The following is a 15985-nucleotide window of genomic DNA, read 5'->3' as shown; positions in this document are numbered from 1 at the left end:
CACCACCACTAATCTACCCAATCACTTGAAAGTTGATACCTTAAGCAGGAGGAAACCCCTAGGCAATGAGGCAAGTATACCTTTGTTAAAAAATAATCACTACTATATAAACATAAGTTAATTTTCATGTCATCTATTTCTCTACTTACCTCTCATGTGATGTCCTCAAATTTGCCAAATTATATCATTTAGGTCCACACTGTTAAACTGTAGATTTAGGCCATTAATATTGCTGAGTAGTGCATCCTAAGTTTATTTTTATCCTTCGCGTCCCCTCTCGTGCAGACGTGGCGTGCCACCTGAGTGCATGCGTAGGGTGCTAAAAAATTTAAAATAAGAAATAATAGAAAAAACTAGAAAATAGAAAAAATCAGGAAAAAGGACAAATAAAAAATCAGAAAAATCATGAAAAATAGAAAAACAGAAATAATAGAAAAATCAGAAAAATTAAAAAATCAAGAAAAATCGTATTTGTTTTAAAAATAAGAAACAATAGAAAAAATTAGAAATAATAGAAAAAACCAAGATGCATGAATATATCATATGCTACAAAGTATAAAAATTTTAAGATTATATAGGACATGTTGAATGTGGTCTAATGACATATTACGCTATACTGCCAGTTAGTAATATACATGCTAGAAATTCTTGATTTTTTAAATAGTATATATAACATTAAATAATGCAAAACTTCATATTCTATAACTCATTTTATTTTAGGAAGTAACTAATGAGTGAATCTATTACTAACTGGCAATATAGTGTAATATGTCACTAAAGCATGTCCTACATACTCTTTAAATATTTATTCTTTCTAGTACGTATATCTGCATTATTTAGTGTTGTACATACTATTTTTTAAAAAATTAGAAAATTTTAGCATGTCTAATACTAATTGGCAGTATAGCGTAATATGTCACTGAACCACATACGGCACGTCCTACATACTGTTTAAATTTTTATTCTTTCTAGCATGTGACATATTCATGCGTCTTAATTTTTTCTATTTTTTTTTAAATTTTGATTTGTCTATTTTTTTTATTTTTAAATCTATTTTTTTCTATTTTCCCTAATTTTATAGATATTTTTTTTTCCTGATTTTCCTTTTTAAAAATATTTTGATTTTTCTATTATTTCTGATTTTAAAATTTTTGACACGCCACCGCCTAGGTGACCCGTCACATCTGCACCAGTGGAATGCGTGAAGGGTTAGGGACCGAATATGCATACTTAATAATATTAATAGTTCAAATTTGCAGTTTGAGAACATGTGGACCTAAATGACATAATTTGGTAAGTTTAAAAACTTCTAGTGTATTTTACTCTAATAAAAAATTTATAATTCGAATAATTTATCTACTTTACCCGCTACAAATATAAGATCATTTTACTAATGAAAATAAACTTTTTTTTGAATTTTATTTGAAATCAAATTACAGTATCACTCTTGATATATTTATTCGGCTGCGCTCCCGTAATATATCTATATCTTTGTAACAATATAATTGATATTACCGTATCTAATATTTATGTTTATGTATGTGTTATAAAGTATTTAGCTAGTTCAAAATAAAGGTACAGCAGCCAACCGCTGGGGGGTCCCACGCGTCATCGAAATCCGAGGAGCAGCCGAGCAGGTCTCCACCTCCCTCCTCTCGCCGCATTCTGCACTCCAGTGGTCTTCGCCTCCGTCGTCCTCGTGGTGGTCGGCGCCGTCCAAATCCAAAACACTAGCTCTAGCCGTAACCTCCCGCCCGGTCGCCGGAGATGTCTTCGTGGCTGCGCAGCGCGGTGAGCCGGGCGGTGGAGGCCGGCGGCCGCAGCGGCGTCGCCCGCGCGGTCAAGGGCTACGCCGACGCCGTCGCGCACCACGCCGGCCAGGCCGTCGCCGACATCCTCCACGAACGCGTGGTGAGCTCAACAGCCTCTCGGGTCACCCCTCCCTTCTCCCTTAGCGCTCCTCCCAGGCGTCCCCTTCGGCTTTCCCAAATCCGGATGCGGCTTACTCTGAGGTCCGGAGCAATGGGGTGGGGCGCGATTCGAGCATGTGATATACCTTTCGAGGGATGAATTCGTAGCGTATGCGCGCAAATGCGATTTGCTGAGTAAATCAGCCACGAATCGATGCTTAATTTGTGCCGCATGCGGCTACTGCGGTCAGTCTCCCTAGTTTGCTTTGCTTCGAACTGAATGCCGACTGCTTCGGTATTAGTCTGGAGTGCCTCTTCTTGCTTGTGCTGCTGAGGTGGCTGTTTGAATCCTCTCACATCAAAATGACCATCATCCGAACGTTCCAGTCAGTTCCATTATATACACCGAGCCCGGCCTATGGTTTCATGAAATGGGTGGTCGATCAGATGTTAAGGATGAGACGATTTTATGGTTCAGCTGTAATATCCTGTTCTTCTGTTCTGAGGCACTGAATTGTTGCCGTGCAAAGGTAGGGAAAGTAAAAGTTAAGACTTCTAGTCCTAGTGTAATATAGATGGATTACCATTGCTGAATCCTACTGCCTCCTTTGAGTTTTCTATGGTGGGTTTGTTACTGTGTGATCTGCAGGTCAGTCAGAACTACAAAAGTTTCAAGAAAACAGTAGCACGATTGGAAGAGGCAGCAGTTTCATGTCGTGGGGGCGAAAGAGTTGAACTGTTAAAACGTTGGTTGAGAGCATTACAAGATATTGGTGCTGAACTCGGAGGTTCTGATTTAAAGGCTTCTGAAGATCACGATCCTTCTAGTGAAATGGATACTTCAAAAGCACCATTGGCGAGTTTGCTTTCACACAACTTAACATTCATGTTTGTTTGTTTATTTCTTCCAGTTATTTTAAGACAGTGATTTAGTTAAGTCTTTGGGGGCATATCTTAGTTTTCCTATAGACTTCCACAAGTACATATATCCTTCTTAAACTGAACTTTTGGTGCAGGTTTTGTTCTATGATGCTGACATTGATGGACCACCTATGAACTTCCGAGATGTATTCTTGTACAGCCAAGCACTTGAAGGTATTACACTGTCCGTGGTGAGTTAGTTGAACCATGCTCTCCCGGCTAGATTGATATTGTTTGTTCTTTTTTGGATTGATGCTAAGCATTAATTGTCTTTTCCATACTAAGATTCTTGAAGCTCCCAATGAGGAGGAAGTTTCACTGCTTTTGGAAATATTTGGGTGAGTTGCTTATGATTCACCTGCTAATATATGTTCTTATGTTGTTTCTTTTCTCAAAATAGAGAAAATTCACATAGTGCTTTGTTCAACAGTACTAATTGAATTTCTGAATAAAAGATTCGAAACTGTTACTATGCTTCACTGATTTTGGATTCTATGATATCTCACACATTTTTTTTTCTGATTAACATGGTAAACTGGTTATTACTAATTTAATCTTTTGATGATATTAGAAAAGGTAAAAACTTTACATTTGCACCATGCTAGCAACTCACATATCCTGATTAATAGCGTTTCCTCGATGAAAATATTAAGTCTATGTCAATGTGTTTTTTTGCTCTTTACTTTATATGGATATGCACTATGCCAATGCTGGGAACCAACAGTACATGCTTCTTGTTTGATAGGATCACGATATGTGGTTGAATTTGTTATTCCATTCTCTTGTTCCAAGTTAGCAACTTGGTTGTTATGTGCGGTATTAGGAAAGGAAAGTTGAATAGGCAAGTTGGATTCGGTTTAGGTAAGATTGAGATAAAGTTAGAAGTCGGGTTAGATATGTTAGCATGGTTAAATTCGGCTAGGAGAAGTAGAGTTAATAGATGGAAAGAGATAAGTTGTAATCAGGGAGGACTCGAGATGGAGTCTGTTTATGACTCTATTCCTAGTAGGTTTAGATTCGGCCAAGCTCTCTATATAAAGAGCAGCCGCTCCCTCAAGGAATCAATCAAGCAAGAAGAATTAATCTAGTCTCCTCTAATATTCTAAGTCTCTCATCTATAGTCTAATCTCTCATCCCTAGCAGCTGACGCCATCCGGCTATCCTCTCAACGGATGTTTACCCCCGTTATGATCTAGGATCATAACATTGGTTCACCATTCAAATATAAGCTTACATGACGCTTCTTATCTTCTACTCTTAGTTTCTGCTGAAACTTACATGCACTCAACAATTGTTTAGTAAAAACATTCAATGACATTTGTTATGCATAGTCTTTCTGAGCATTTTGTACAACCGCAGCAACTTCACACCCCTTGCATCTCTGTTGGATCTTCTCTGATCAGTGATTTTTTTTTTTATATTGGAAACTGCAATGGCTGTTATTTTCTGTAGCCTATGTCTTACTGGAGGGAAAGAAGTCAACAAGGCAATCATGAGCAATGTGCAAGACTTGGCCAAGGCGTTTTCAGACTACAAAGATGAAGTCCTGGTACACTTTCAGTTGTCTTTCAGCATTATTTGTTTTCTTTAGAGGAAAAATTGCGACACTAATTTTAGGCTAAATTTGTTGTGGAGTCCTTGATATATATGGTACTGATAATTCTTGAATTTTCTGTTACTTATGCAGTTGACACCAAACTTTACTGTAGTTGGATATGATCAATATAGGGAGCTTTTCTCCTCAGACCTGTGTTTTTTTGGGGGTCTATTTCCGTCAACTACTTTTTGACTGTCGAAATGGTGATAATTTTAAGGGAGTGCACAGCTAGTGGTATTTATTTTTCTTCCAGACAGCTTCCTAATTTTATTTTGTGGAAATCATCCACGTTGTAGGGGTATTAGTTATCAGTTTAGATTTAGTACCATGGTTGTTTTGGTCTAGACTTGGAGCCCTCATTTACTCAATTACTCTATATATTTGGTCCTTGGCCTACACAATCGAGCCTCTACTTTCTAACATAAAAAGATTCTTCTGGATCCTCCAAATTGATTGGAAATATGATTTTCAACTGGCCTTGCTCAACCCTTATAATTGGGCTTCACACCCTCATGTGTGGACTCCTGGCTTTGATAGTGGGGAAGCAGATGCAGGGCCTATGTGTTTCAGCATTCCTGAAGAAAACTGAAGAAATTTGGGAAACTGTTTGTAAAACATTAACACTAAAATATGTACCTATTTTCTAGTGGTTCTTGTTTGCGAAATGTTTCCTAAGATGCGAATTCACATATAGTGATGAGTCTAAAAATCTGATTTTGTAATATGTCCAATGGTTCATTGTATCTGTGTGAACAGGTGAAGCGTGAAGAACTTCTTGAGTATGCCCAAAGCGTTATTTCAGGACTAAAGAGAAATGCTGACATTATGAGGTGATATTTAATCTGCTAATTAGCTGTCAATATGTTATAACGAGTAGTTGTTTTGAGTTTCTTTCTTGTAGCATAATTACTAATACTTTGTTTAGTCATACTATGTCTATTTTCTTTGGCAACTTATCACACCTAAAGTACGAAGAGTACAAACTAACCAGCAACTACACCTGAAGGCCTCTACCAAACCTCTAATATATCGAATATTGTGGATCAATACTAGAAATATTTGTGCTTTCCTGCAAGACTAAAAGTTCCAAAATACTTTTGAAGAGACATCTAGTGCTTTCATCTATGGTTTCAGTCTACTTTAGCTTATTTTGCAGCTTGTATTTAATTTCAGGATAGATGCTGAAACCCTAGAGCTGCAGAGGAAACTAGATGAGAATCAGAATTCACGAGCTCAGTCAACTGAAGATCGAGATAAAACATCAGAGAAGATTGCTGCTGCAAATCTTGAGGTATTACCTACTTCCTCCGGTCACAAATACTTGTTTTGGACATACATGCATCTAAACTTTGATTATCAATATCTTCTTAAACATTTAGGTTGGAAAATATCTTCTTAAACGTTTAAGTTGGAAACATGAAAGTTCATGTGTAAATTTGTCTAAAAAAGTACGTTCATAATATTATAATTTTATTGGGTTTTATAAATGCATTACAGTATAAATTAGTGGTCAAAGTTGCCTTTTAGAAACTGTGTCTATGTCCAACACAACAAGTGTTTGTGATCGGACATCGAAGGGAGTGATACCTAGTCATATTTACTATAAATTTTACCTTTTTTATCATATTTGATTGGCTACTCCAGTGCACGGTTACCAGATATGTGAAAAAGCTCTATGGATTTTCATCTGTTTATATTACCTGGGAATTCATTTTGCATCAGTTGCATTAGTGGTTCCATGGTTGATATTTTGAAGGAAATACTTCATAAAAATTTATATCTGACTACATGTGGCTTTGGGCTACTTCCTCTGTTGCAAAATATATTTTGTTTCTTTGACATGTAATCCGTATGCAACTTTGACCATCGATTGTTACAGCTACATGTTAGCAAAAAAGTTGAATTATGAATATTTTTCGTGAAAGATCTAATTGTACCCTTTTCACATGATTGATCTAAATAGTTCTGTGTATGATAGTGGTCAACCACAAGTTAGGAAAGTTTGACTGAATGCGTTCTAAATTATCATGTATTGGGAGTAATTTCTGTACTGACCAGATATATATTCTTGTGGTAACGTGCATCTACTACTTACTAGAAAGGTCCTACCTATAAATTAGTAGCGCTAAGCCACTAACTCAAAATTTTGAATATTCCCTCCTTACGGTGCATGTACAATACACCTACTTACTGCCTGATATCTGGAATTCTGGATTAGAGATTAAAGTGCTTATTAATCTATTTTATCTTGTTCTACTGTTCTAGTGATGTTTTAAATTTTTAAAGCTTAAAAACAAATAGATATGATCTCTGTTTTCTCCAGGCTTTCAAAGAAGCACTTAGTGAAGTCCGTTTGTGCTCTAGAGTTGAAGAACTTCTACTGAAGAAGAAATCAATTACTCCTGGGGACACCCTGGAGATCTATTCTCAGAAGGCATGTTTGTATTTTATCTTTATAAGCTTTCAATCTTGAGTCGCGCTGCCTTGAATCATTGGATTATGTAATGAGTAATGCAGGCTATTGATCCTGGTTAGAATTGGGGGTTAGAGAGTACATAAAGTACATCTTTAAAACTTTCCTCAGCTTATCCTATATTTGCAGTTGCCGAGAGTGTAAGAGCACCCCTTCCTTCAGTGGCAAGACTCTGAATTGTTAGTTTCTTGCATAGATTTTCACTTATCTTCTTAGATTCTTACTTGTTAAGCTAACCAAGCAATAGCTCGGTTGGTAGAGCCTACAGTTGAGAGGCCGCCCACCCGGGCTCGAACCTGGGTGCTCACAGGTCGTGTGAGTACCTCCGTGGCTCTGTAAAGGGTTCAGTACTCCCCTCTCTTAAGACAAATCTAGGGGGACATCTTCTCCCTGTGGTCGATTTTTTTCTTGTTAAGAATTGTGACTTCAGATCTCCATATTAGAACTGATAATCATGTGAACATGCCTTTTCTTGCTGATACTTTATTAGTGATGTGGGCACTCCTACTTTCATGACATAGTCGGTAGACTTAAAAGAGATTGGCAAAAGTCCTGCTCTGAGGAAGCTTCACATAAGTAGGACTTATGTGGCTCATAATGGTGTCTAGCTATTCTTTTGGTGATTGTGTTGATTTCTTTCAGGTCTTCCTTAAAGTAATTATTCTAGTATTTTCATATCATATACTCTGTTTAGACAAACAAATCCGTGGCCTACAACGCTTACAACATTTATAAATCATCAGGTCGATAAGCTAAAGGTCTTGGCAGATTCCCTTGTATGTTCATCCTCCAAGGCTGAACAGCGTATTTTGGAGCACAGGTTTTGCTTCTGAAACTATTTGTTTGCTGTATGAAATGTTTTTTTCTGGCACTTATACATTCTCGTATGGAAAAAATATATGTTCATTCTTGGATGCTTGCTGCGGTTTTATTGTTTTATTGAGATTCTTGCTATATTATCATATATTACATGCTTTTGTATATAATTTCCTTTTCTCATTGAGGATTCAGTTGAAAATTTCTGTTAATTATTTTATGTTAGTCCAACCAGCATGATTAAAAAATTACCATATTCTAATTTCTGTGACATTGTAATATGTCGCATGCTCTGTCCTGATGCACAGAACCGGCATGTTCTTTTTTCATTGGCATGTGGTAGCACCAAACAGTTGACTTTTCGACACTTGGTCCTAGCACTTGAAAACATTAGTTGTCACTACGCTAGTTCGCTGTTGTACCTCATTTCTTCGCCATTTTTATTTCGTTGTTATGAAATATATCTATGTGTGGTTCCATTTTCCTTCGCTGAAATTTTCCAGTCCAATTTTTCGTGGTACGTCTGAAATAATAAAATCGTAGCACCAGCAACTTAGGTGTGATTTGCTATTTTGCTATTGTACCAGGCATCAGAAAGAAGATGCTCTCAACTTCCGTGTGAAAAAAGAGAATGAAGTCATTGCTGTTGAGAAGGTAAGACTGCTACCCAGCTTACATATAGGTGTGGATGGCATTGATGCACTTCTAGGACATAAAAAATGGGTAGAAATCAACAACAGCCCCATTTGGAACATAGGATTCTCAAAGGAATTTCATAGGAAACCACGCATTAACTGATAATGGATTTTTACCATCCAAACATGGCCAAGTTGTAAAGTTACCGATATATCGATAGTGAATGCCGTGCTTATGTCCACTTATATCTGTAGCTTCTTGTCATCATTTGTATGCTATAGGGTAATAGGAATACGGTTATGCTTTGGGGTTCTCAGAACATAAGTTTTACACGTATTACTTAAGCTTTGCATTGCATACCTTGTCATGTACTCCCTCTAGTCATAAATACTCGACGCTTTGACTAAGATCTGGTTAAACTTTTAAAACTTCGACCATCAATAGCTTCCAAAATATTTAGTTTGGAAACGTAAAAATCATACGTGTAGATTTGTCTTGAAAAATACTTTCATAATATTATATTTTTACTAGATATTATAACTATATTCTAATAGAAAAATAGTGGTCAAAGTTGCACATAGAAGATCATGAAAAGTAAAAAACGTCATGTATTTTTGACATGAGGGGGTATAATGCATTGCACATATATGCTACAAACAAATATGCATGTGTTTAAGTGATTTCTTTCTCCCAACCTGCTTATATTGTGTAATTAAATAAGATATTCTTATCTTTCCTTTTTATGGCCTGATAAAGGAATTGCTTGCTGAGATTACTGAATTGGAGAAGCAAAGAGATGAGCTTGAGGCGCAGTTGAAAAAGGTACCTTTTTTCCTTGTTGTAATTGTAAGATTCATTAATGGTATATTTTCGTGTAGTCTCATTATAGGTTCTATATTCACATGCCTTGCCATCTGTGGTATGTAATACCACTTTGAGAATATTAGATATATATTTTGCTATAAAAGCAAGTTGTTTGAACAACACACCCATCTATTTGTGTGATTATGATGATTTGTCGTTAATCTTTACTGTGGCTAATGAGGCCCCTAGGACAAGTTCCTGTCCTGATACGCAAGCTGCAATAGAGTTATGGTACCAAGGGATAATTGATTGGTGGCAGTTCTTTTCTTGTTGTTCTCGTCTGACCAGAAGAGCCATGAAATTTGAAACAGGAATACACTAATGATAGTTCAGTTTGTAGTATCCAGCTTTATGCATTAGCCCATGCTAATTTTATTATATTACACTTGCTGAAGAGGTTGCAAAAACTTCACACCAGAGTAATTTGTTGTTTCTCTTTAACATGCTCTGCAAAATTTGACAAATTAGTGTTCCATGCTATTCTCCCATAATTCCATTGAATTATGTTCCTTTGTAAAGATATTCTTCATTTGCAGGTCAATATCTCACTAAATGCTGCTGCTGGCCGGCTCAAGAAAACTAGGGAAGAGAGGGACCAATTTGATGAAGCAAACAATCAAATCATAGTTAGTTTAAAAACAAAGGTGCCAGTGTTTACCTGTTTGCAGCCGATCCAGTCCTATTTGAATTATATTCTAAAGAACTGTGCATTGCTGTCTTTTTCCCAATCATACTTTTAATCAACTTGTGGTCTGTTGATTCTTTTCCATCATATTTTTTCACCCAAGATGGTGCTTGTCTCATTTTCTGTCCCAATCAACTTAGGAGGATGACCTCTCGAAGTCCATTGCCTTGTGTACTGTGGAAACCAATGTAGTCAAGACCTGGATCAATTTCCTTGAGGAGTCGTGGCAGCTCAAGTCCTCATACAATGAACAGAAGGAAAAGAAAACATGGTACGTGCAGTTATAGCTGTGCAGTCTTGTTGGTTTTATATACCAGTTCTCTTATTAAAGTTAACTGTCCACTGTTAAAACTACTGTGGATGAATTTATGTGCTTACTTTGTTTTACCCTCTGTATAATGTTATGGCCTTCTCAGTGATGAGCTGGAGAAATGTGTGAACAATTTTCTGAAGTTGACAAAACATCACCTTTCGTCATTCAAGGCAAGTGAAACTAGTTATTCCTCTCTGCCAGAGGCACTTGCGCAGTAGGATATGTACCATTTTGTGTTGTCACATCTGTGTTTTTGTATTTTTCAGGAAGTCCTAAGCCCATTGATTGAGAGTATCAAAACATACGTGGATAACTTGGCAGTCTTGAACTCAAAGTACTTCAATTTCTTTCTATTCTCTCATGTACTTGATATGCCCTATTGGCTTGATATTGATGGTTTTTACTTGTCTTGTAGGGAAGAGCTAAGAGAACATGAAGATGATGAAGCATCTGAGAGGACAAACCAACGTAAATCCCTTGAAGAGGAATATTTGGAAACAGAAAAGAAGGTACCCACGGGCCACGGAGTCGCCAGCAACTTAAGCTTAGTTTTACAGTTCGAATGCTACATTTCTTTTAACAGTTGATTTATTGCACACTAATCAGTTCTCACTACTTCGACATAACATGATGTAAGCTCCAAAGTGAGACGGATTTCTTGTCAAAGAAATAATTCAATATTATTCTTTAGTTTACATCTACTGAACATCATTCAGCTTTTCCTAAGAAAAATAGATCAAACTTGCTGATGATGTTAACAATATCTTTCAGATTATAATTGCTTTCAGCATTGCCGACCACATAAAGAAGTTGTTTTATTCTGAGCAAGGGGCTTATTCGAGGTACTATCTGCTGTTCTCTCTTTGATGTATTGTTTTTTAAATTTGAATCATCATAATCTAACTCCTTGAGGCTTCACATATTTCTTCAGGAGAGATGACCCGGAGGTCAAGAACTTAATTGAGGAGATTGAAAAACTGAGGGAATCATTTGAATCTATAGAAAGGCCGACGCTAAGCATAGAATCCCAGAAAGTGAAGTCACTACCTTTGGCGGGATCTGAACTGAGTCCTTCACCTCTTCAGGCACCTGCTACCCCTAAAGCTGCACATGTTGACTCACCAAAATCTCCTATGAAACCCGAGCAGCATTTCGATTCTGATGCGGAGCTTGCAACCATGGGATCAGAGCTTGGGAAAGAGGACAAAGAGTACTCAGGTGAGGAGATCAGCGGGTGGGAGTTTGATGAGCTTGAAGAGGAGCTGAAGGGCTGACATTCCAAATCGAGCAACAAAAAACAATTTAATTTAGTTTGCCTTCACTGACATGTATTAGTCCGAGTCTTGGCGCACACGAGAAATGTGCCTGGTTGATGTGTATATAATGCTGTTCGATTGTATTGTCACTTCATCAGTTTGTTTTAGGAGATGCATACTGAACTGTAACCTGGGTAAGGCATTTGCTATTTGTTTGTTCTTGCCGTGAACTTGTTGCATTTTACTTGTATACTGAATACTGCTGTAAGAGTTGTAAATGCAGAAAACGAAAATTCCAACATTTGACAAATATTGCTTTCTTTGGAACTTTGCATTCGTTGGGTTCGAGATTTACATTTCAATTCTGTAGGGATAAAATTCCCTTTGCCATGACCAGTGTTACATTCCATGTGTTTAAATTTTTATTGCCGAACCAGACACTCGAATCCAAATTGAGTTTCAACGTGTCGGAATCCAAGTCAGATTCGGGTTATCCAATTCAGATTTCTTTTTTTGGATATGGGTATTCAGTTAACACTGCCCATAACTTGTTCGTACGTGGAGAGAGGTTTTGAGCTAGCTAGTGCACTCTTTTATCTGTTCTATAATGAAAAAAAATTCTAGGTTATTTCGAAGATATCCGAGAGGATCCGGTAAACTTTTGAACTCCAGTTTTTTTAAACGTGGTATTGGTTATCGGAGTGCGATGGCCAGAGATCTGCATCTTACTGTACCGACGTACTTGTAGCGTTTACCTTGTGTAGGTCCGGCCACGTGATTGTAAAGAAAAAAAAGAAAAAGTGAGAACAAAAACATCGACCACAGTGGGAGTCGAACCCACGACCTTCTGATCCGAAGTCAGACGCGCTAATCCACTGCGCTATGCGGTCTTTGTTGTACAACGCTTTTGATTATTTTCATAAAAAGGTAAAACTGGGAAACAAAAGCTTCTCACATGTGTTTCTGCACGACTTATATTGTTTCATGTGAGGTTATTGCGTACAAAACCGGGATAAATCTGCATGCACCTTATTGTAAACACCAATTCAGACAACAAAATACATATTTTGGGAAATACTTCACGTATAACTCATTTGTATAACTCCATTACAACTAGATGTTTTGGACCCTTTGATTGATAAGCAAGCCATTGCCTTTGGCACCTCTGGTCACTGCACCTTGTGTAGATTACCATGACTCCATCACTTGTATGTACAAATAACTGTAATCATAGAGAAGAAAAAGGAGCAGCCAGCCAAGCTATCACACCAAGCTGACCTCCATTCCCAGGCTCCTTCCCATGTGAAACCAAATGCTGAATTAATATTGCCTCCAGATACCTTCCCTGCCTTACGTGAGCTTTGAATTGACATTGCAACACCTTGCCTTTTACCTAATAAAATGAGGCAAATCGCATGTACCAGGCTAGTAGTGGAAAACATGCCCACCCGGGTTTGAATCTTAGACTCGATACGGATATTTACCTTTATAAAATGACTATATATTATTGGCGCCCTACTGGTATGTAAGTTGAAAGTTATACTTCTTTGGTCTAACAAATATACAGGATAGTTATACGCTGCACAAATAATTCATTAGTCATAATCCAAGAAGTACTAAAGAATCGTTCCAACAGCCGACCCATTTTATCCTGTTTCCACCTCAGGGAATTCTAGTTAAGCCCATATGGCTAACCTTGTCACCCAGAGTAGCTGGGTAGGAAATTGGTCACATATCTCATGATGAAATGACCGAGAAAGATAATCAATTGTGTGGCGTGTATCGCGATAAGGTTTTCTTGTCAAATTTCCAATGGGTTGACTGTTTGTGTGTATGCACCAATCGCATATAAGAGGGCAGCTCTTAATAATGCATGATGATTGTATCGCATCCGAATGTTCTCTTCTCTTGTGCTCTGTTTGCTGATCTTTCTTCAACACCATGATATCATTTTCATACAATTTCTTTTCGTTCTGGATTGTTGGTGATAAATTAAGGTCTCACTAGAAGCACAAGAAAATAAAGACCCAATCACTTGTTAGGCAAAATCTCACCATGTCAATGGTGTACCAACTACCAACTAACACAACATGAAAAAAACACATCATTAACTGTTAATGATCTTCACCCATCACTTATGTATAGGTTATAAGTGATGATTAATAGTTTTCACCCATCATAGATGTGCACTTCCCATATGTTAGGGAGAAACACATCAGTGACAGATGACGAGGTTACTTGTCACTTATGTGTAGGTCATAAGTGACGGGTAATGTTCTTCACCTGTTACTATTGACCTTACCTCTGTAGGTTTCTCCTGTTTCTTGTCTGCATCCTGGTGCATAGTCAGAATTTGGCAGCCGTCTTCTTCATGCAAACAACAACAATGTATCCATATCCATATCGACAAACACACTTATATAAGAATTCACTTCATCACAGAATCGCAAATGCTACAAAGTTCCAATTAATTCATCACAAAATACATGGGTAGAAACTTAAGTGTACTAATAATCATTCCCATCTGGACCCACCACCCACCTAATCATGCATGTTCATGATTACGTGCAAGTATTACTTTGTATTGGCAAATAAAAATAGAAATGTGTTAAATTGTGAGACCGACAAGTTACACAAATAGAAATTTGGTTCTCTTACGATAGTTATAGTGTGGTTTTGTGAAATTTACTCTAGCAATTGGTATGATATTTCAAATTTTAGTTATATCAATTAAGACAGCATGGTAGAAACAACCACGCTAGATACTTTGTCCTCCTGCGAGGTCCCGACTGATCTCTTGAATTGTGTGATCCCTATCACATGCATATAGTTTGGTGTAGGACTCGGTGGGTGGGTGGTCATCGGCGATGTTTTTAAAAACAGCTTTGGGTCAAGGACTTACTGACCTTGAGATTGAAGGTAGGGATGAACTGATGCGTGGAGGCGGAGTGGTCATTGGTGACGAAGTTGCTGCTATGGATGTGGTCCTCGATGACAAAGGTGATGCCATGGAGGTGGTCGATGATGATAGTCTTCGCCTCGGTGGACGACGTGGATGGTGGTTGGTGGAGCTCTTGGTGGCGACGTCCTCTTGTGGCTCCAATCTACGACGGCGTGGGGGGAGGAGGCTGGTGGCACGGTGCTCGAAGGTGGCTCGGGGATGAGGAGGTTGGTAGCGGTCATCTTCCTCCTTGGTGCGGCGGTAATGCGGGAGGAGGCGCAGCTTGACACGGTGGAGGGCGGAGGGTGGAGGCCGGTGGCCTGGTGCTTGGAGGCGGCTTGGGGATGAGGAGGCTGGCAGAGGTTGTCTTCCTCCTCAGTGTGGCAGCAACGCGGGAGGAGGCATGGCTTGACGTGATGGATGACGGAGGGTGGCAGCATGGGGGGGGGGAGGAGGTGTAGCCTGGTGGCGCTAGTTAGGGCTATGCAAAATGACACAGAGGAGGACGGGGACTCAACCTATATATACAGTTATATGGTCATAGGTGACAGGTGAAGACTGTCACTCGTCACCTGTAATCACCATCCGTCACTTATAATAAGTTATAGGTGACGTGTGAAGAGTATCACCAGTCACCTATGACTTGTAATAAATAACGAGTGAAGATAGTAAAAGGTGATGGGTGAAAAGTATCACCCATCACATATGACTGAATGACAGATGATCCGCTGCAAACACGATTGAGCGTTAGAGATCATGCTGGACATAAGTCTAGGAGGATGGAAAGTTTGCACATACCACATAATTCTAAACGTCGAAAAATCTGGTGATGACAAAATTGAACTCGCCGGACTTGTAATAGATGATAGGTGAAGATAGCAAAAGGTGACGGGTGAAGAGTATCACCCGTCACCTATGACAGCACACCGTATGATCCGCCGAGGAGGAAAAAGAGAGTGCCAAACCATCCGATGAAGAGAAAAAGATTTTGGTGAACTAAAATTCAAATAAATTGGAATTTTAAATTCAAATTTGACATTAATATTACAAATTTAATATATACAAATTCAAATTTGTAATATTACAAATTCAAATAACCTAAAACCTAAATTCAAATTTGACATTAATATTACAAATTAGACATTAATATTACAAGTTTAATATATACAAATTCAAATTTGACATTAATATTACAAATTTAACATTAATATTACAAATTCAAATAACTTTGAAACCTAAAATTCAAATTTGACATTGATATAACAAATTTGACATTAATATTACAAATTTGACATTAATATTACAAAATTGACATTAATATTACAAATTCAAATAACTTGAAACTTAAAATTCAAATTTGACATTAATACTATAATTTGACACTCAAATTCAAATTAGTTGTTTTCATGCTTTCTTGACATGGATCCCTTCATTATGGTCGGAGCGCATGTATGGAGTTTTCTCAATCGGCGAAAGGTGTGGCGTGATTGTAGTAGCAAAAGGGAGGATTTCATCGAATTGATTGAACTCCTCCTCATCAATGACGCTTGCAACTCTGATGATGCGTCTTTTC

General features: G+C 37.9%; 1 protein-coding gene and 1 non-coding gene across 2 annotated transcripts; one reads left to right on the top strand and one right to left on the bottom strand.

Annotated features, from left to right (window-relative positions):
* Window positions 1-1599: 1599 nt before the first annotated feature.
* LOC133884584 (uncharacterized) lies at window positions 1600-11772 on the top strand. Its single transcript, XM_062324045.1, has 18 exons — window positions 1600-1911; window positions 2560-2766; window positions 2927-3022; window positions 3117-3169; window positions 4284-4380; window positions 5185-5258; window positions 5602-5719; window positions 6752-6862; window positions 7645-7721; window positions 8305-8371; window positions 9110-9175; window positions 9754-9861; window positions 10043-10173; window positions 10319-10385; window positions 10482-10549; window positions 10631-10724; window positions 10987-11057; window positions 11147-11772. The coding sequence occupies exons 1-18, from the start codon at window positions 1768-1770 to the stop codon at window positions 11487-11489; spliced, it is 1992 nt and encodes a 663-aa protein (XP_062180029.1). The 5' UTR covers window positions 1600-1767; the 3' UTR covers window positions 11490-11772.
* A 515-nt stretch (window positions 11773-12287) lies between these two features.
* On the bottom strand, window positions 12288-12361 carry TRNAR-UCG (transfer RNA arginine (anticodon UCG)). The gene has a single exon. It is a non-coding gene; the product is annotated as a tRNA-Arg (tRNA).
* Window positions 12362-15985: the final 3624 nt, after the last annotated feature.

The sequence above is a fragment of the Phragmites australis genome, chromosome 11 (genome assembly GCF_958298935.1).
Source record: "Phragmites australis chromosome 11, lpPhrAust1.1, whole genome shotgun sequence".
In the NCBI taxonomy this organism is placed as follows: domain Eukaryota; kingdom Viridiplantae; phylum Streptophyta; class Magnoliopsida; order Poales; family Poaceae; genus Phragmites; species Phragmites australis.
Note: the sequence above shows the minus strand (reverse complement) of the source record. Positions and strands in the feature narration are given on the sequence as shown.

Bases quoted from the DNA above. Each gene is read 5' to 3' on its own strand.
- LOC133884584 (XM_062324045.1), top strand. From the start codon at position 1,768: ATGTCTTCGTGGCTGCGCAGCGCGGTGAGCCGGGCGGTGGAGGCCGGC. The intron at 4,381-5,184 runs GTACACTTTCAG...CTGTGTGAACAG, and splicing joins ACTACAAAGATGAAGTCCTG to GTGAAGCGTGAAGAACTTCT. The intron at 10,550-10,630 runs GTACTTCAATTT...CTTGTCTTGTAG, and splicing joins TTGGCAGTCTTGAACTCAAA to GGAAGAGCTAAGAGAACATG.